The 22,056-nt window shown below is 33.4% G+C and overlaps 1 protein-coding gene across 1 annotated transcript; it reads left to right on the top strand.

Moving 5' to 3' along the window:
- The first annotated feature begins 14,698 nt into the window (after window positions 1–14,698).
- On the top strand, window positions 14,699–21,259 carry LOC110687452 (tonoplast dicarboxylate transporter-like). Its single transcript, XM_021864105.1, has 6 exons — window positions 14,699–15,536; window positions 17,556–18,036; window positions 18,654–18,697; window positions 18,940–19,035; window positions 19,670–20,180; window positions 20,778–21,259. Exons 1-6 carry the CDS (start codon window positions 15,078–15,080, stop codon window positions 20,846–20,848), a joined length of 1,662 nt encoding a protein of 553 aa, XP_021719797.1. The 5' UTR covers window positions 14,699–15,077; the 3' UTR covers window positions 20,849–21,259.
- The last annotated feature ends 797 nt before the right edge of the window (window positions 21,260–22,056 follow it).

Below are 22,056 nucleotides of genomic sequence, written 5' to 3' on the forward strand. Positions count from 1 at the left end.
TCGGAACTGTCGGCCTGTTGATTCTTTTTGGCCGACTGCTTTTTTGAGGAAGTATTCCCCGTAGATTTCTTGACATAAGTGTCAAGATCACCTTGCTCAGCCAAGCGGTCTAGGTACCGCATGAGACTGATGCAGTCATTGGTGTGATGACCAACGTCATCATGATAAGCACAGATTTTGTCTTGGTTCCGGTTGCTAGCAGAACCCTTCATGGGGATCGGCTTCTCAATTGAGAACCGTCCCTTTATTTCTTTTAGGATAAACTGGTTATCCTTGTTAAACACATACTTTGGGGAGTATGGTTTGAATTCTTTTTTCTTCTTCTGGGCCGGCTGTTTAGAGGAATCAGCCGCCCAGACCTCTTTTCTTTTCTCATCTTTGTTAGACGACTGTTTCTGTCGTCCTTCTCTTTTGTCGAACCTTTTCCCGTCCGACTGTTTTATCGTACACAGATCAGTCGCCTGTATATAGGCTTCTGCTTCAATCAAGGCCTCTTGAAGAGTCGCCACCCTTTTTCGAACTAAGTCAAATTTGAAGGTAGACCCGTCTTTGAGACCTCTAAAAAAGTCAGTATAGGCTACCTCATCCGGTAACCCTTGAATCTGTATTCTCATCAGGTTGAACCGCCTGATGTAAGAACGAAGCCCCTCCTTCTCACCCTGCTGAATTGTTCCCAAATCAAGGGTCGTTTTCTTTGCAGGGATGTTCATGGCGAAGTTGGAGGCAAACAAGTAAGCAAGCGTCCTGAAGCTGTTTACACAACCAGTCGGCAGGTTGCCGAACCATTGCTGTGCGATTCCCTTGAGAGTCGCTGGGAAACACTTGCACCAAGTGGGATCATCCAACCCTTGAAGGTACATCAGGTTGGTGAATGCCATCAGATGGTCCTCTGGGTTAGTAGTGCCGTCATAGGCGCCTACTAGTACGTTTTTTACTTTGGCCGGCTGAGCAGCTTCAGTAATTTCCTTGGAGAAAGCCGACGGCTGTTCACCAAGTCTAAGCAACCGTAGCTGCCAGTCCATAGGTTGGACGTTTTTTGCTGCAGGTCCACCAAATGGAGGTGGCTGCATAAAATACTGTTGTTGCGGTACAAACGGTGGGTTTGGTACCGCCTGGGCACTATGAAAGCCGGACTGACGGGAGGTACCGCCTGACTGACTCTCATGGTACGACTGAGTATGCCTCATCGAGGTATTTTGTAAACTTTCTTGAAAATTTGAAGTAGAGGCCGACTCTGACAGTCGGTCACTCTTCTTCTGTTCTAACAGCAGACGAGCGTCTGTGTATGTTTTCTTCGACCCGTCCGCCTGAATGTGACGAACAGGTTTCCTATTTCCCGTAGGATAACGGAATTTTGTGAAATCAAGAGCAAGTGGCTCCCGCTTCTTGGATTTAGGATGAGGAGTCGCCTCTCGCCCTTGAACTGGCTTCCTCTTCAGTGAAGTGGAAGGTTTTTTGGCCGACTGCTCTTTGACTGAAGCAGGCGGCTGTTTGTTGATCAACTCTTGAATCTCTCCCTTGAAGCCCCTCATGAAGGTCATGAGTTCGTTCCTTGTGATGGGAGCAGACCCATCAGTCGGCTGTTGCCGAGCAGGCTGGGCGCCTGCTGGCTCGCTTCCTGTTTGAAGATGCTCCCGTTCCCTCCTTTCGGTATGACGGGTACGTCGGGCCCTTAGGGTCCCGTCTGGAGCTGTATGAGTTTCCACTTCAAATTCACTTTCGGTGTCATGGTCCGACTGAACTTGAGGGTCGTCCAGGGGACGCCTCTCTTCAGGAGTCGGTACAGACTTGGATGCCATCTCAGAAGTACTCTCCCCACAGACGGCGCCAAATGTTTCGGGGTTTTCTGATGTCCTGCGGGAGAGTTACAACACCGAGACTGGAACCGGCCGCCTGTACCTGCAAAATAACGGAGACTCCTGAGAGCTCCGCCTCCAACGGTCAAGTTAGTACCTGATTAAGGAGTAATGATTACGGAAATTAAAGCAATAAGGTCTCTCTAGGTGAGAGTGTTTAATGTATAATCCGTGAGTGATTAGTGTTCTGTCACTTTTTCTCTCTCTGATTCTCTCTTTTCTGTCTTTCTCTTAATGAGGATTAAGAGGAGTATTTATAGTCTTGAGAAGCGTGCCACTCTCTAGGTTTAGGGTAAACCTAGGGCTGACCGGGCCTCTAAACAGGATTGGGCCTTGGTGGCCGGTTTTCCCATTTGGCATGGGCGGACACATGGCGTGTCTCAATTGGTCCGCAGAGGACGTATCTGTGATTGACACGTGGCAGGCTCCTATTGGCCTACGTGAAGGACACGTGGCGGAACCTGGTTGGTCCACTTGTCAGACGGTGATTGGAGGATAAAAATCCCCTAATCATTAAGATATACAAAGTATATGAAAAATCTAATATATACAAATAAAGTAGGCATTTTTCGAGAGCATTTGGCGCGCCACATAAGCAAAGGTATTATTTCGACCAATTAAAAGTTAGATTTGTATTCTGTTTTAGAATTAAAAAATTCACTCGCCACATAAGCAAAAGTGACGAATGATGAGCAAAGATATTATTTCGACCAATTAAAAGTTAGATTTGTATTTTATTTTAGAATTAAAAAAATTCACTTGCCATATAAGCAAAAGTGACGAATGAAATTTAAAATTTTTGCCACGTAAAAACGACGAATAATGATTTATTAAGATTTAAATTATTCCTTTCAAAAAAAAAGATTTAAATTATTTTAAAACTAAAAATTATCTTTTTTAAAAGATGATCTTTTGATATTAGGATTTAATTTTTAAAAAAACTATAAATTATACAATTATTATATACAAACACTTTAAAATTAAATATTTGAAAAACGTTCAATCATTTTTTTTTTAAAAAAAACATTTTAAAAGAAATATAAATTATTAATAATTAACTAATATTCTTCAATTTTTTAAAAAAAAATCAATATTCTTAAAAAAAAAATAAAAATAACGTTCAGTCTTTATCAATATTATTCTAAAAAATAATAATAATGTTCAATTTTTATCTTATTTAGCAACCATTTCATGATTAAATAAAAAAATTTATAAGAGATTTATTTGCTACTCTACAAATATACAAGATAGAATGATATTAAAGATTTATATACATCCTCTCAAATATATATATATATATATATATATATATATATATATATATATATATATATATATATATATATACTATACAAAATACACAAACATGTGAATATTATTTATCTACACTTCTTCATGGTGTGAATTTTTTTTAGGTCTAATTCGTTGATTAATAAAAAATATGGGAAATAATGTAAGTATATCAAGGCTTTCTGATGGTAAACAAAATAAATTGATTGTTATTCATTATTTTATAAGATGTATGTTTTGTTTTATTTTACCTAATCTATATGTTACTTATCGTGTTAAATTTTGTTAAACAACTTAATTGTAACTTAATATTAATCATTCTGTATTTGAAGGGATTATGTCCATGCTCCAATTGAAAGAAATTTCTTCTTCAACTTATTTTCAGTTCAGTTCCTAATTTCTTTCTCTCATAAAATATTCAGTTCAGTTCAGCTTCAATCAGTTCATTTCAGTTCAATTCAACTTAGTTCAATAAATCAGAACAGGCCCTAAGTTCAATAAATCTTTGGAATATCAAAGTACGAGTTTCTCACCTGATGATCCTATTGGATGAGGAGGTATTATATCTTTATAAATCGTTTACATTTATTAAATCTTTTAATGAACCTTTTAATTTTTATCAATTAATTTATGATTAAACCAAATTTTTTTGTGATTTAGGTAGCTTAATTAAGTCATAAAATTAACTTAATTTTTTATTTTTAATTACAGGGTAATTACGTTCATGCCTCAATTAAAGTCAACTTTGTTCTACAATTTTGTTCAAAATTGATTGAAGGAAAAGTTTACTTCATTAGATACTTTTCAGTCGTTACAAATAAGAAGCAATATTGTCAGCGACAATAAAATAATGATTCAATTTTCCAAAATACTATTGTTTGGGCGATTGGGGACGATTAAAAAATTCCAATGCATAGATTTAATTTTGTATAATTACAATTTTTAGATTAATTTCACAACAATTATTCACTTTTTGGTAAATAATTTAATTTATTTTATAAGACTATAAAGATTAATTTTATATAAATTTTATTTTTGCTTACATGTTTAATTTATCCACTTTTATCAGATGGAAGAGATATGGCAGTGAACAAAGTTGGTGATCCTATCGAAATTTTTTTTAATACAATTTTTTTTTTACATCGAAATATTACATCTAATAACTATTATTTTTAATGTTCTTATCAAAATATTTATTAGGGGAATAAATTACATAAAATTAATAAAAAATTATCCTTAACAAACAATAGCAAAGTAATTAAAAATATTATGAGTTTGATTCTAATTACAAAAATTATTTTTATGAGATTTTATGTATAAAAAATCATGGGATATTAGGATTTAAATTATTAAAAAAAATAAAAGTTATCTTATGAAATTAATGGTTTTATCTAAATACCCGATTAATAAGATGTTTTTTTCATAAAAAAAAATTTAAAACTTATAACGCAATAAAAAAAAAACTTTACCTTCTTTAAACATTTTATGTCTAAAAAATTGAAAAGACAGATAATTTGTTAGAGATCAAAGAAGATCACAAGAAATATACAAAATGATACTTGTATATAGATTTGAGAGTTTAATTTCAAGTGTAAAAAGCAACGAATAATGATTTAGGATTTAAATTATTTTAAAAATAAAAATTATTATCTTTTCACATTAAAGATTTTATTCTAATATGTAATCAATGAAATATCATATTTACAATTTTTTTCTTTTTTTGAAAGATATCATATTATTGTCATATAACTAATAACAACGAATAAAATACAAAACAACAATAAATTAAGTCGCATTATAAATTACATTAAAAAAATTATACTTTTGTAATTGGCAATATCATTTTAATTAAATTATTATTTGTTTTTGTTTATTTCTTTTGTCTGAAATTATTAAATTGTAAAATAAATCAATAATTATAATAAAAAAAAAGATAAAAAAAAACTTAGAGTATATAGGAAAATATTTTTTCCTGAGATATATGTATGAAAAATCGTGCATCGCACGGGCTTTCATCTAGTAATAAAATAAAATAAAATAAAATAAATACTCGTACAAATATTAAAAATATGAAAAATACTTATTTAAAATCATAAAAAAAAAATAAAAAAAACAATAATGGAATATTTGGGGTGGATTGGATTGGATTGGAATAGTTTGGTCCTCAATTTTCAAATCCAAGCTCATCTGTCGGATATTAAATGTAGGCCGCAAGTGCTCTGTTGAGTTGTAAATTGAAATTTTTTATTGATTATTTACGAAATTGTCACCAAATAAACGCTTAGGGCCTCCTTTATATTATATCCAAATATAATTAGGTCGGTCTTTTCGGTAAGCACAATTACATTTTAGTTGTTCTTCTACATACAGAGTACTTTGATCGATCCTTCTAAATTTAAGTTTTGTCAAGTATGACTGATGACTACGCCATTATTGGATTGTACGTACATCTCAAATATAGTCAAATTTGTCCAAGTAACCCAACATACGTACTTCGTATATCATAAGTAGGCCAATCTCGTAGATTCATCATCCATGTTCAATAAATCTCTATAATTATAACAATCTAAACACCAGGATGACAGCAACAAATCGGGCAGCTTCAGGCTACCAGAAGCAGCCCTCAACAGAACAGGCAGCAGATAACAGCTACCAACAGAGTAGTAACAGACCAACAACCAGCAGACAGCAGAACAACCGAAGGCAAAACAGACCAAACCAGAAAAAAGCAAAAGAAAGCAGCAAAATAAATATTAAAAGTGCCTTCAAAGTAGTGAACTAGGATAAAAATATCAAGTGACAAATTATATACAAAACATCATTATCTAACCATCAAACCCTCTTTAAACTTTATCTAAAATCATCATTAGAAAATCATATTTCTCATCATCATCCACCAAATCACGAAATATCACAATTTCATCTTCGGTCATCTTAACACACAAAGATAAAGCATTGGCCTTTGAAATACCGGGAACTTTTCCTAATTCTTCACGCAATCCAACCTTAATATTTTTTGGCCCTTCAAGAATACTCACCAACTTATCAATCTGAGTATTGCTATTCTCCAATATCTTTCCCATCATTGATTCAAAGCTATTTTGAACATTTTGAATTTCTTTGTTGGTTTTCTCCACTTTTTCTTAATTGGCTTCTTGGATGAACCCTCGTCTATACTCCTTTTACTTATCCCTTCAGTCAACACATCATCATCGTGATTTGTAGATGATACTTCGGCAGATTTCTTGGATGATGTAGCATCTTGAGTAATGTCTTGGACATTCTCTTGATCATCTCTATCAAGAGGCATTGCGGCTTTCACTCCAGTTTCTCTATCCTTTGAAAATACCTCCTCAAGATCATCAAACAATGGGAGTGGTTTTCGATATAATCCCTTTGCATCGTTGTGACTGTAAAAACCAGAAAATATATCAAAGCATAATTCAAAAACAGCATACTTCATCGGATAAAAAAAGACTTCATACATAATAGTAATACAGGTATTAAACTAGAAAAATGCAATATTGTATAATAATATAATAGTATACAAAGTATACTGCAATCTTATCTGTAATTTGCCAAGAAAACTCAGCAATACAATGGAAGAAGCTGAAATTCCTACTGAAGTCTATATACATGAAAAACATGATGAATATGAGTATCGTGAGGTAACTGAAGTCTATAAGCTACTTCCCATATAGTCTCCACTACCTGAAAAGGACCATAAAACCTTGCAGAAAGTTTCTCATTTGTTACATTTCTGACAGTTTTCTGGCTTGCAATTTCAGCCAAACCCAACTCCCTACTGCAAACTTTCTTTCACTTCTATATTACTATTTTTATTAATGTAACATATATGAATTACTTATGTATCATTTTAACATATGCATTATTACAAGCCAATATAAATTGCAGCACCACAGATTCAATAGTGTCAGTCCATGTAAAAAAAAAAAAAAACAAATCTAACGTGATCAGGCTCTAAAAATTATTCTATATTTCATAATATTAATTTTTCCATATTTCAAAATGTAAAACAAGAAATATTACCTTAGCCCATTCTTCAAACAAAGTACAATCACCCGTGACCATCTTTAAAGTATCATCCCAACCAAAACCACTACCTTTATGCTTGAAATCCAACAATGCATTAAACCTTTTCTTCAAATAAGTTAGTCTTGAATCTATGTTTGATGCTTTTAATCTTGATTCGACCATCCTCTCAGCAAATAGCTTCTCTAAATGATTCAAGTAGTCACTTTTAAAGCCACCTTCCCCTTTCCATTTTCCGTCAGAATTCATCTCAACCAATAACCGAACCAACAATTCATCTTCTTCACTATACTAATCCATGTCCTCGGAACATTCCTATCACTTGCACTCATTTTTATAAAACTATAAATGCAAAAACAAAAATAATTAAGAAAGTAGGCAATTTAGTCAATAGCACAAATATAATCAAGCATTAGGGGCTCACAAAATGGATGCATAAAAGCTTCATTTAGTTAATAGTGTACAAAATATAGTGAAACATAAAAAATAAAAAAAAAATTAGCCCCTCTGAAGTTTCCAATTGTCAAACATTTGATGAGCAAGGTTGTCTCTCCAGATAATCCACGCATTAGAAGTTTCAAGAACAGTGATATAGTCCTCAACATTGTCATCCATGAATTGTCTTCCAAAATCAGTGTCCAATAAAGGTTCAAGAGGATCAAAGCCCATTTCTCTACGAGTGAGGTTATGGAGAAGACAACAAGCGCTTGTAATATCAGCATGTGTTTCAAAACCATAAAAACTACAATTTCTAAGTATTGCCCATCGCATCTCGAGTAACCCAAAACATCTCTCAATTACTTTCCTAGCAGATGAGTGTTTCATGTTGAAGTACTCCTCCGGAGTAGTAGGTTGATAGCCCTCTTTCCACTCTTTAAGATGATACCTCTAACCTCTATATGGGGCTAGGTAACCTTCTCCATCTGTGTAACCAGCATCAACCAAATAATAGTTTCCTATAAAATTTGTCAAATGTTTAATACAAATCAATTATTTTAAATCTAGCTTAAAGTTAGACTGAAAAAGTAATGTCCTCACCACGCGGAACTTTAATAGGATGTCTTCCACTAATTGAATCTTTGAGAACCCTACAATCAGCTGCGCAGCCTTTCCACCCAGGCAAAAAATTAATAAGTTGCATATTGTTTCGGGATTTTCTTCCGATCGTCCTGTAGAAAAGCATTCAGCAATAACGATCCTAGTCAGGGGCGGACCCACCTTTAGTCATAGTGGGTCCGGTGACAGAGTATTTTTTTTTTAAATAAAATATCAAAGAGACCCCTTATTATAGACAGGCGGTCTCTTTGATGCTGCTATTGGTAACAACAAACAACATCAAAGAGACCGCTTATTAAGGTAGGCGATCTCTTTAATGCTGCTATTGCTACTTAAATATAAGAGACCCGTTATTTATATAAGAGGTCTCTTTGATGCTGCTATCGCATTTCCCAATTTTTTTGCGCTACTTTTTTTTTCATTAAAGAGACCAGTTATATTTAATAACTGGTCTCTTAAGTTATCTCACTTTTTTTTGTATAATTTTTTAATAATTTTTTTTCCCTTTTTATATCTTATATTTGTACAACCGATTTTAATATTTCCCCATAAAGCTTATCAATTAACTAAAAAATCATAAAGTTGATTCAATATAATAATTTTATTGTACCATTTGTTTATAACATGTTATTTGTAGTATTTTCGACTTGTAAAATTGAATTCTTAAGTACTGTATTTGGTTGTGGTATGTATTTTTGTGTCCTATTTTTGGATTGAAATCAATTTGGTAAAATATATATATATATATATATATATATATATATATATACATAAATATAATTTTTGGATTGAAATTAATTATGAACAAGACATGGAAAAAAAAAATTGTACTTTCACAAATGATCAATAATTGATGGTGACACACTATCTCGGAAATCTTGGATCCGCCACTGCTCTTAGTCTTGCGTACACCTGAAATAAACAGAGACACCGCGGATCTGGCACTCTGCCTCCGACGATCAAGTTAGTAAACGTGCGGTAATAAGAATGGGCTAAAGTAAAAGGCAGTAAAAAGGTAGGATGATTAGGGAGAGTGTTTAGGCTATTAGGAGAGAGAGTGTGTATGTAACCCCGGCCCATTAATGACAATTAACGGGGTATTTATAGCCTAGGGATGCGTGTCCCATCAAGGGTTTTGCCTAGTGGACTGGGCTTCTGTCCCAACTCATTCATAGGCCCAAGATTGAGCGCTTATGTGGCAAGGCTAAGCAGAGTTACCCTACTTAGGTGTATGCCACATGAGCTGTCCACATGGACTGTCCACGGGAGACAGTGTCAAAGGGCAACGAGGTCCATCATGAGACGGCACAAGTCGTTGCGCAGCGGCGGAGGCCATAACAAGGTGATGGCACTCCGGCTCCTCAGTGTGCCGGATCCTCAAGGATCCGACTGACCGAATGTTGTTCATGTTGGCGGGATGCTGGCTCTCTTGGCTTTGTGCCGGGACCTCGACGCGCTGACTCCTTTGGAGCCGAATCCTCTACGGACCCGACAGTGCTTTCTTGGCACGAAAGGCCATGTGTCGTGACATAAATGGTCCACATGGCACATGGCAGACTCCAGAAAAATCAGCACACATGGCATAATGTGCCACGTGTCACGCACTGATTAGGCCATTTGGCTGCCACGCGTCAGGACCAAATTGGTCCACGTGGCACAATAAAAAACGTGTAAATACATATCTATAGAACAAGCAGCTAAAACATTTGTTGCTATGTCCTCTTTCCTTCTCCGATATCTAGGCTTTTCCGTTTCATGGACCCTCAATTTGATGTATGTTCCATCTAAAGCCCCAATACAATTCTACATATATCCAGGAAATAAAAATAAAATTAGCTATCAATGCATGTAAACTATTACTTAAACCAAACTCTAATTATATTAATCAATTTTAATCTACCTTAAACCACTTCCGTCTTTCATCCTTGCAAATTTCTTGAATAGGCTCTGGAGACTTAACAAGTTGTTGTGCAATCGCAAAACACATCTTAATACTTGACGATGTTAAAAGAATTTTACCGATAGATAAATTTTGTATGAAGTACGTGAAGTAGAAATGAATGAAATTATCTCATCCTTTTACTACTACATGAAGTCTCTATATATAGGAAAATTTTTACAATAAAATATTAAACATTATTATAATTTTGAGCATATAATTGGCCTAAACATCACATGTGAACTTTCACATTTGTATTTTTCCTCAACACTCCCCCTTGAATGTTCACATGAAATGGGGTATGGATTGCCTCATAAGAAAACTTGCTAGGTAAAACCATATGGGATAAAAATCGTAGCTAAAGAGGCACAACAAAATTATATTATATGCATTGATATACTGCCTCGTTAAAAACATTGTCAGGAAAAACCCATTGGGATAAAAACCTGATCGAAAGAAAAAAGAGTGCAATGCATATAATGCTCCCTCTGATTTCAACATAGTTCACGAAGATGACACATTCCGATTTTCTGAACTAGTTGCTCGAATTTTCTCGGCGAGATTCTCACAAGATTGGATTTGTTGGACGTTTATTTTATCTTCCTTTTGCAGATCATGTGTGAAGAATAACTTTGGGGATAGGTGTTTTGTTTAATTTATCTCTTTAATGTATCCTTCAGCTACTTAAGAGATGCATGTCGTATTGTCTTTATAGATGATGGTTCCACATTCTCTTAGCCATACACGTTCTCGTCCCGCTTCATAAAGGGCTATCAACTCGGTATGATTTGATGATGTTGTTGTCAATGTCTGCTTTGTTGATTTCCATGAAATCACAGTGCCCCCAAATGTGAATAGATATCCAGTTTGTGACTTGGCATTTTGTGGGTCTGATAAGTATCTAGCGTCTGCGTATCCGGTGAGAGTAGCATCTTGTTTTGATTGATAAAATAAACCAAGATCTTGTGTTCCTCGTAAGTATCGAAGTAAATGGCAAAATCCTTTCCAATGTCTATGTGTTGGTGCACTGTTGTACCTGGCTAACAAGTTCACAGAGAAAGCAATATCGGGTCTAGTATTGTTATCTAAATACATTAAAGCGCCAATTTCACTTGGGTACAATACTTGGGGGCCAAGAACTTCCTCATTTTCTTCTCGAGGTCTAAATGGATCATTTTTCACACTACAAGAAAACACTGTTTTAGTGACGGATTATAGTGACGGCCACAAAATCCGTCACTAAAATGCGAATTTAGTGACCGTTTTTTAAAACGGTCGCTAATTAGTGACGGTTTTCAGAAAACGGTCACTAATTAGTGACGGCTTTGGAAAACCGTCACTAATTTAGTTTAAGATATCAGAAGTTAGTTTAAGCTGATGGTATCTATATATTTAAGTATATATGAGGCTTAGGAATATACTTATACTTATCAAATATATTAAGTTTTACACTCTTATTTTTAGGCATGCCATTATGTAAGTATATTATATCACTAGAGTATATGTTATATATCTCATTGCTACTATTAAATCTCATTATGGTATAATATGTAATTTCTACATATTAATTTGTATAATTAGAAAAATATATTGGTGTATATCATTATACCATTAAATTGTATTATTTACCTATTTAATGATATCTTATTAAAATATATGTCAATATTTATAAATTTTTCATCATATTTATTACAAAATAATTAGCACTGTCAAAAACCGAACCGAACTGTTTCAACCGATCCAAATGAGAACCGAACCGATTAAAATCCTATTTTTTTGAAACCGAAAACCGACCCGAACCGCATGTTAGTAAAACCGAAACCGAACCGATCCGAGTAAATGTTAAACCGTTTAAGAACCGAACCAAATCTAAACCTAACTGAAAGGAAAATGAACCGAACCGTTTCTAACCCGAAACCGTTTAAACTGGCATAAAAACCGTTTACACCGAACCGTTAACAAACTGCAACCCGTTTGCACCGAACCATTTATAAACCAAACTGATTATAAACCGAACCGCTTATAAACCGAACCATTTATGAACCGAATCGCTTATAATTCGAACCGTTTACAAACCACTTCCTACTAGGGGTGGTTATTGGGCGGGTCTGTGCTGGTCATTATCTCCTCAATTCATCCCTCGTTATTATGACTTCAGTATGATGTCTTGAGTTCGAAAAGAGATGGTTTTTATGATTTCCATATTTCAAGAATGTTAAATGGTTTTAAATGCCTTACATTTAAAGAAAAAAAACACATAAGACTATCAGACAAGGTTCAAAGGAAGGGTAATGCAATGGGAAAACCAGAAAACAATATTGAGAAGATAGAGCAAGCACCTGAATATGGAAAATGCTATCGGTGCTAAAGCATGATCTTAAATTTGAACCATATATTCATGTAAGTGTTGCGCAATTTTTGATCATAAGCTTATCGTTGACATATGCAAGTCCTGTTTGTTTTTCACCAATTAAATACTTCAAGATCCACCATAGTATAAAAGAAGTGGTTGTCAAGTGGAAAGCCAGCAACCATATAGCAGTGTAAGACACTAGATCCTTTACCATCATACTCCTAAATACAGAGTAGGCATACTTCGAGACAAATAAGAAACAACATATCAATAATGTAAAGTGACTAAAACTATTAATACTTGTTCATTTAAGTATGGTTCTATGAGATTAGAACATTGTAGCAAAAGCCTAAACCACAATTTCATATCCTAATTACAATATTACATTTTGCAATAAACTTTTATAATATAATTTGTAATAAACTAGTAAGATCAGTATGGCTAAACTGGAAACATAACATGATATGTATTTATAAAATTAATGAGAATTTGCATATAATATGAAGTGATGAAGTCTCGACTTGATATAAAACTTGTTAACCAGCAAAAAGTTAGAAGGTAGTATAAAATTTCAAACCAAAATCGTTTAATTGCCCGAATCCAAACGACTCGATAAATAACCAATTTTTTAAAATCAAAAATAGACCCGAACCGTAATTTAGTAAATCTGAAATAAAACCGATCCAAATATGTTAAATCGTAGAAGAACCGAACCCGTTAACGAACCGAAACAGTTATAAACCGAACTAAAATAAAATTGAACCAAAAAAGAACCGAACCGTTTCTAACCCGAAATTGTTTGAACCGGGATTAAAAACCGTTTACACCGAACCGTTAACAAACCGCAACCCGTCTGCACCGAATCGTTTACAACCCGAACCGAATTTAAACCGAGATAAAAACCGTTTACACCGAACCGTTAACAAACCGCAACCCGTCTGCACCGAACCGTTTACTACCCGAACCGTTTACAACCCGAACCGAATTTAAACCGTTCAAGAATAAACCGAAACCGAATCGAACCGATAATTATTTAAACCGAACTGAAACCGACCCGTAAGACATTTAAACCGATTTCAAACCGACCCGATTTCAATCCGAACCGATTTCAAACCGAACCGAAACCGAACTATCAAACCGTTTTGACAGTACTAAAAATAATACATATATGCCTTATGTTTATTAGGATTTTTTTGAGTGATTCTCAGCGACTAATGGAAGGGCAAGGTGATAATATCATAAATATAATGATCTATAAAGATATTTTTTAATGATTATAATAGTACTTTTTGCATATCATTAAAGTATATGATTTTCTACCTGCCTAATAATTTTTCATGTCATCGGATAATCAGGACGGGACAACCGGGTCGGGTTTTTTTTTAACACCTCTAGTATAAGGTAAGTAGAAAATGACATGGAAAACAATACTCGTATGAATTATAAACTCCCATGTCGTCCTTTCGGATAAAGTTTATTGAGCTTACCGTATACTCCGTAGTATACCTTGGGTTTAGACAATAATTGTAGATTAGTAGATATTGATTAAAAAAAATACATTAGTTAATTCCAAACTTTGAATGGTCAGCTAGAACGTTCATCAAATTAAAATAAGCTATTTTCTTAAACTCAATCTACCCCAAGCTAGAAATTGGATCACTAAGCTTATGGAATAATATACTATTTTATTGTGTATATGATTGTGATATACATACTCGTGTTATCTTATAGGCATTTGATCAATCATTGTAAACCTCAAATCAAAGAAGTTTGAAATAATTGAGTATCTTAATATATATTAGGATTCTAAATTTACTAAATTTAACCTTTCATGAATTACTATCGATTAGCGGATCTTGTCCAAAAATATTAGACGTGTCAGAATCTAAGTCACTAAGCTCTCATGCAAAAACTAATTACTATGCCACAATATTTTGAACTCCGTAGGTAATATAGAGTTATTTAAGTTTTTTTTTACGGAGTACTAAATATTCAACATCTAAAAAACTAAATTACTTTGTAATTTACTAGGAATAATTTGGCCTCCCCGATAGCAAGTCTCCCTCAGGAGACAAATAATAGAGTTAATATTATTGCGCTACATGTCGAAAACTTGGTGGATGATTTAGAGTTGAGGGAATTTTACATGGTTATTTTTCATTCAAAGAAAGAAAAAAAAAATATAACGGTTGAACTAGCTTTTAATGAGATAAGCTAAGGAAAGAAATAATCAAAAAAGCCAAATGATGAAATCAAATAATATGAAATTTCCTTAAAAAAACATATACTATATGAAATTAGTTCATGGTCATAAAACTTCCAAGAGACAACAAGGCAGTCCATGTTCTTTCATATTATCCAATAGCAATATCCAAACTCCATAAATAGTAGACCCCCATCTTTCTATTTTTCCCATACATAATTAATTAATTAATTACCTAGTATATATATATATATACATATATTTTTCCTCCATTATAATTTCTTCCTTTTTCTCTCAACTTCTCTCACTATTGTTTAATTTCTAGCCATGAATGTTACAGATGATCACCATAAGCACGATGATGATCATCAAGCAATCGCGACCGATGATCTTAAAACACCTCTTCTCCCACTCAATCACAACGATGTTAATCAAGAGAGTTCCACCTCCCTAATCATGTCACTTGTCACACCTAACACGTTCTTTATTCTTCTAGGACCTTTGTTATGTGGAGTAATATGTTTGTGGGTGAAAGTTGGTGAATTGGAGTCTAGTAGAAATATGTTGGGTGTCCTTGCATGGATTTTTACGTGGTGGCTCACCATGGCGGTCCCTATGCCGATCACCTCCATGTCGCCGTTGTTCCTTTTTCCGATCTTTGGAATCTCCTCCGCCGATGTGGTTGCTAAGTCTTACATGGATGATGTGATTTCTCTTGTGCTTGGTAGCTTCATTCTTGCTCTTGCTGTTGAGCATTATAATATTCACAAGAGGTTGGCCTTGAATGTAAGTCCAAAATGTTTTTCATTTCTTGTCACTTTTAAATTTTGCTGTGGATGGCTAGTTTATATGAATACAGTTAAAACGCATGCTGATTGTTTGTTTTATCGATTAAACTAGCTTATTATTGGATCAATATTAATAGCGCAATAAGATTCTTATTTGATACATTATAAATTTAGTCTTAATTACCAGTTTATATTTACCACCATTTTGGGTTGTTGATGGTGGTGATGATGATTGAGTGTTTTGAGTTAATCAACTATTTGTAAAATATTCAATATGAATATCAGAATATGTGAGTAATGTACACCACATAGTTGAAAAGTAAGATAGACATAAAAAGATACGTGTACTTTATTATCTTAAAAGTTGAAAAGTGGCACCTGGGTTTACAACTGTGGCATACAAACTAATTGATCTTCAATAATTATTGCTCCTAAATGGCCTTCAATTTTAGCTGTTACTCAAGTACTTGTTTAGTTGTATTAGGTACTTGCATACGTATAGCATTACAAATTTACTCTGTAACATTAAATTAATAAATTTGCTTTATAAACTTCACTTTACCTATTCTTAAATTATATTATTGTTTTTTTATAAAACAATATGACACTATTACTATACATACATTTAACATTTATACAATTAGAAAGTATCCATAAGTTCTCACGTTCAAAATCAATTGCAACATTATTAATAGTTTTAATATTGTTGGTATTACTCTCTAAGCCAATTGTCTTATAAACATTAAGAATTTGAGGGGGATTAAAGCAAATTTCTAGTCTTTCTCACATTTTAATCTTGGTTATTCTTATTGGATATATGACTTTAATTAGTCTTTAAATTGGGGTGAAATTATAAGAGTTTTGAATTAATCATCCCCTGACAAAGACATGTTATTCTAGTTGTATTACTTAAATAAATTATGTGGTGATAAAACAATTTAGTACTCTCTCCGTTTCATAATGTTAGTCTCATATGGATCGGAATCAATCACATAAAATAATAAATGAAGAATATTTGGAATCTAACATTAAAGTACAAAATAATTCATAATTAGTTTACCTTATTTAAATTTTTTAATTTTTTTTTTTTTTGGAAAAGCATAAGTCATAATTGCATAATTCAAGGTAAAGATTTCCTTACTTAGAATCATGTCATCAATCCACAAACAATTAATTCCAAAAAATTTAAGTTAAAAATGGAACATATCAATATGAGTAGATCTTTTTAAAACGGCCAAAATAGTAAATGGGACTAACATTATAAAACGGAGGGAGTACAATAATTGTAGTCCCTATCTACTAATTATATAGTAAGGCGACAGCTGGTACAACGAAGTAATAAAGCCAATGATGAATAGATTCCATTATTATGGCTCATATACATTAATAAGTAATTTATATCCACTGAATTGATTGGCACATACAGTATGATTGGGGATGCTCGGTGATTTTACATTGGTCTATTTGTTTGTTCATTATTCCCACAAATACAATAAATTGTATGTATGATTGTATGAAAGATCAAAACTAATTTTCTATTGGCCCAAAATTATTTCCATGTGCTAATAATTTGTTTGTAGCTCAATAATTTTAAATTTATCTTGTGAATTATTAAATCTTTATTCAACTCACCTGAGAAAAAAAAAATAAAGATTTAGGGTGTGTTTTATTTACGTAATTTTCACTTATTTGAACTTATCTTATCTTATCTGAACTTCCCTGAATTTATCAGAACTTATATGAATTTATTAGACCTTATTAAAACTTATTTTAGTTGTAATTTGTACTTGGGTACCCTTTATCAGAACTAATTTTTCCTGAACTAAACTTATCTGAACTTATTACACCTAAAATAAGTGAAAATAAGGTAAACAGAACATAGCCTTAGTGTATAAGAAAAATTATAATAATTATGTCTCCGGACTTTATGTTTATACCAAAAGGCAAGCTCTAATTAGGGTGCTTTTTTTTTATTTCCTACCAAGACAAATGTTTGATGTTTCACATACATGTACAGATAACTCTATTATTTTGTGGCGACCCTGTAAACCCTCCTCTACTTTTACTTGGGATTTGTGGCACAACGGCATTTGTCAGCATGTGGATGCACAACGTTGCATGTGCCGTGATGATGATGCCCGTGGCCACCGGAATCCTACAACGACTTCCGACTACGAGGACAGGGGAATCCAACACCATTGACAAGTTTTGTAGGGCAGTGGTCCTTGGAGTGATATACTCTGCAGCTATAGGTGGAATATCTACTTTAACTGGGACAGGTGTCAACCTGATATTGGTTGGAATGTGGAAAAGTTATTTTCCTGAAGCGAATCCCATTAGTTTCAACACTTGGTTCTTCTTTGGGTTTCCTTTGGCCGTCATAATCTTCTTCTTTATGTGGGTTATTCTTTGTTGCTTGTATTGTGAAAGAGGCTCATCGAGGGTTCTTTCTAATTACTTGGATAAAACTCATCTCAAAACAGAACTTGACTCGCTAGGTAAAATATTCTCTAATTTTACCGAGCTCGTTTTTTTAGTGAAGTCAAATTGCTTCTAACTCCACTGCCCTATATTAACGATCTATTTATTTTATATTTATCATGAATTTTATTTAAGTCATAAAATTCGCATCATATAAGCTCACCTGACCATGTATTAATATTCATATATATAACTAACTAATTTTGGTCATAAATTTTGTTTAAGACAATTGTATGAGCTATGATTTGAAAGTATAATTTTTAAATCATGCATTCTTAATTGATACTCCTTATTTCATTATATTAATACATCTAACTAGCTAGGTACATGTTTAAGTGAAAAGTGATAAATAATTTATTGCTTAAAGTGATAATTATGAATCCACCACGATTCCTAGTGGTAGATGGTTTTGATTAAATAGTTGACAAGTAGGAAAGAGAATAAGAGATGCATCTTATCCAAAACTTTGAAGATGTCATACTTGGTATATTATACGTGGCTTAGTTTAATTATATTTATGTACAAAGTACACGTAGTATGAAAATTGTCTTTAGAACTTATCCAAATCGATTATTTGACTATTGACTCTTGTCAAGAGATAATTTGATTGTTTATTATTTTCATGGGGACGCAGGTCCAATGTCCTTCGAAGAAAAGATGGTGTTGTCCGTCTTTTCGGTAAGTAACGTTTTCTCCGTTCAAAATTAATTAATCACATCAAAATTAAAATGTCCGATTAGATTAAATGTATAAATTGAACTATTAATATGATGGACAATTATACTAATAATTATATGTAAGGATTATATATATATGTAGGTTAGTAGGATAAGTTTAAATTATGAGTGACGAATAAACTAAGTTGTTGTACATATTTTGTAGGTAATGAATTTTTACCCTTTTTATCTTTGGGAATGTAGGGGCTAATAGTGCTATGGATGACAAGGAACTTGACAGATGAACTGCCTGGATGGGGAGCTCTTTTTAAAGGAAGAGCTGGTGATGGCACTGCTAGTGTAAGTACTTTATGCATTGTAATGTTATGTAAATACTTATATTTAGAATTTTAAACATATTTAATTAGGTTTTCTTTTAATTACAATCAAATTTCATCGTAAAATTACGTGTTTCTAATATGTCTATCTTATAAGCACGGGGTACAAAATAATTCTCAAATTAAATTATATAATCTCTCTTACATGTATACAATTAAATTTAGTGGATTATATAGTATTTGGTCAAACTCTCTCACGTTGTTGACCTACGCTTGTCTCAATCATAATAGTTTATAATTTGGTCACAAAAGTCACATGCGACTTGTTTATATGGAATAGAGATATGCGTATGATCAGTTATTCACTACTTTTGAAAGCAAGGTAACATATGTAATATTAAAAGCGGTAAGTTAAAACTAATCATATAGTAATTAAAATATAATGTTTAGATAGATAGGATAAAAAAAAAAAAAAAATAACTTACTAATTACTATGTTCATATATATGAAAACAGGAAGCATGCTCCCTCCATGCATGCTAGGTTTAGTTTTAGAGTATATATATTTTTGTTGTACAACCAATATATAAATTGCATTGCTCTTAATACTTAACAATCATAGCTTGAGCTCATTAGGCTACGTACATATATTTATAGGTGTTGATGGCAACTTTGTTATTCATAATACCAAACAAAAGGCAGAAGGGAGAAAAACTAATGGATTGGAACAAGTGCAAGAAGCTGCCTTGGAACATAGTCCTTCTATTAGGTGCCGGTTTCGCTATAGCGGAAGGTGTCCGCACAAGCGGCCTTGCAGACGTCCTGTCCAAGGCATTGGACTTCCTTGAGGCCGCCCCGTTTTGGGCAATTGCCCCGGTGGTGTGCCTCATTGGTGGAACGATTACCGAGTTCACCTCCAACAACTCTACCACAACATTGTTGATCCCATTGCTAATACAAATTGCAAAAACCATGCATTTGCACCCACTCTTACTCATGGTCCCTGGAGCTATTGGAGCACAATTTTCTTACTTGCTTCCTACCGGAACACCGTCAAATGTTGTTGGGTTTTCTACTGGGCATATTGAGATCAAGGATATGCTCAAGGTTGGCTTCCCTTTGAAGATTTTTGGCACCCTTACTCTATCAGTTCTAATGCCTACTCTTGGTAAGCAACTTCTTTTTAACCTTCTAGTTTAGTTCATGACTTAATTTATTTGCTTTATAAGATATTTATATGACTAAATTTAGGGGCGGATTAAAAAAAAAAAAAAAGAAAATTATTTAGTGAAGTCAGTAAACATTTGATATGTTTTTATTGAGGTAAAATGGTTATTACTCCAATACAAGTATTTTTCAAAACATTTTTACACCATCACCCAAAATTTGTAAATTTAAGTGGGATCAATTGACTCCGGAATTAGCAAGGTAGCTATGCCAATGGATCGTTAAAATTAAAGTTTGGTACCCCAGAACACTTCTTGCACGTCTAATTTAATCTGTGGTAGCTTGGACCATGGTACTCCATGACTGTGACATGTGAGCCCAATATAATTTGCAATTAGGAAATTAAAACATATGAGAAGTTGTAATATATGAAAAATTATGAAATCATGAACAATCATATTATTCATGATCTTGTTTAATTGTATGACATGTACCTAATTGTACTTCCATGCACTGTCTATAAGAAGAATTGATGTAATACTCTATATTATGGATGAAAAAAGACTAATTTCATTTCTAACACATTTCTCTTGAGCAGGAGCCTATGTTTTTGGAACCAGTAAAATGGTGAACTACCCATTAACTTGGCGCAGCGTACAAGCATTGTAACTTTGATCAGCTGCTCGCCGGTATATATACTGAACTTACTGGTGGATGATGCAGGGCATAAGGTGCTATATCGATCAGTAGGGCTCGGCGTAATTTATATGGCCAGCGTCAATTTATTAAGAGCCAAAGATGCATATTATCCCAGTATATATATGTACTTATTTAGCACCCTAGCTGTGTAGTAGTGAGCACATTTTATGTCTTCCGATCCTTCAGGCTATGTTTGATAACTCATTTCATCGACTAGCTTGAATGATCGGGAAGTTTGTAATTTTCATGCTCGCCGTGAGTAGTAGGATCAGATTGTAGCTAGCTTGTTATGATCTTGGAGGATCCAAGAATATCTGACGTAGAAAAGTTGTAAATTCAAAGCAATCAATTATATATATATATATCATGATAATTTCATAATAGTGAGACTTATTTAAGTTGGATTATTAATCCTAGATGAACATCAAAACATAGTTGAACAGATGGACAGCTAGTAGCGATGAGAAGAAATGGAATCATTGTTTAACTAATTATGACAACATACACTAAAAATCTAATATCAATTGACTGCTATGTGACAAGTTTAATCTAGCTCATTCAACCTAATTAAGTTTAAGCATAATCCACATTACTACCTTTCAAAGCCTGAATTTTTTTTCAATTAAGATAAAACTAAAATCTAAGCTAATATAAATAAACTATTACATACAATACTTTCTCTTATACGTACCGTACGATCTTTAAAACAGATGGAATATTCACGAATACTACTTTTAATTCACTACTTGAAATAAGGGTACACTTTTCATATAGAAGATTATTAATTACATACTTGTATATGGTTTTGTAATTGACTAAGGTTTTTAATTGGACCAATATGTGATGAGTTAACAAATGTTTTTCTAAAAATATTACTAATCTTTCATTATTAGGTAATACTATATTTTGAAATGTATCAATTAAATGTTCTCGGATCCCATCATTCCCATGCATAGGAGAAAATTTCCACTTGTGAAGGGCATCACACGATGACTTTTGCATAAACCAAGGGTCCAAAGGAAAGATCCCAAGCAAATTCCATGTTATATAATAACACATGCCCTAAGATTTATACCATTTCTTGATCTAGAGCTAATCAAATTAAATATGAGGATGGATCATCAACTCTACTGCCTTTTCTCTCTTCTACTCATCGCTGTCGTCGTCTCCGCTGCTGA

The sequence above is a fragment of the Chenopodium quinoa genome, unplaced genomic scaffold (genome assembly GCF_001683475.1).
Source record: "Chenopodium quinoa cultivar QQ74 unplaced genomic scaffold, ASM168347v1, whole genome shotgun sequence".
Lineage (NCBI taxonomy): Eukaryota > Viridiplantae > Streptophyta > Magnoliopsida > Caryophyllales > Amaranthaceae > Chenopodium > Chenopodium quinoa.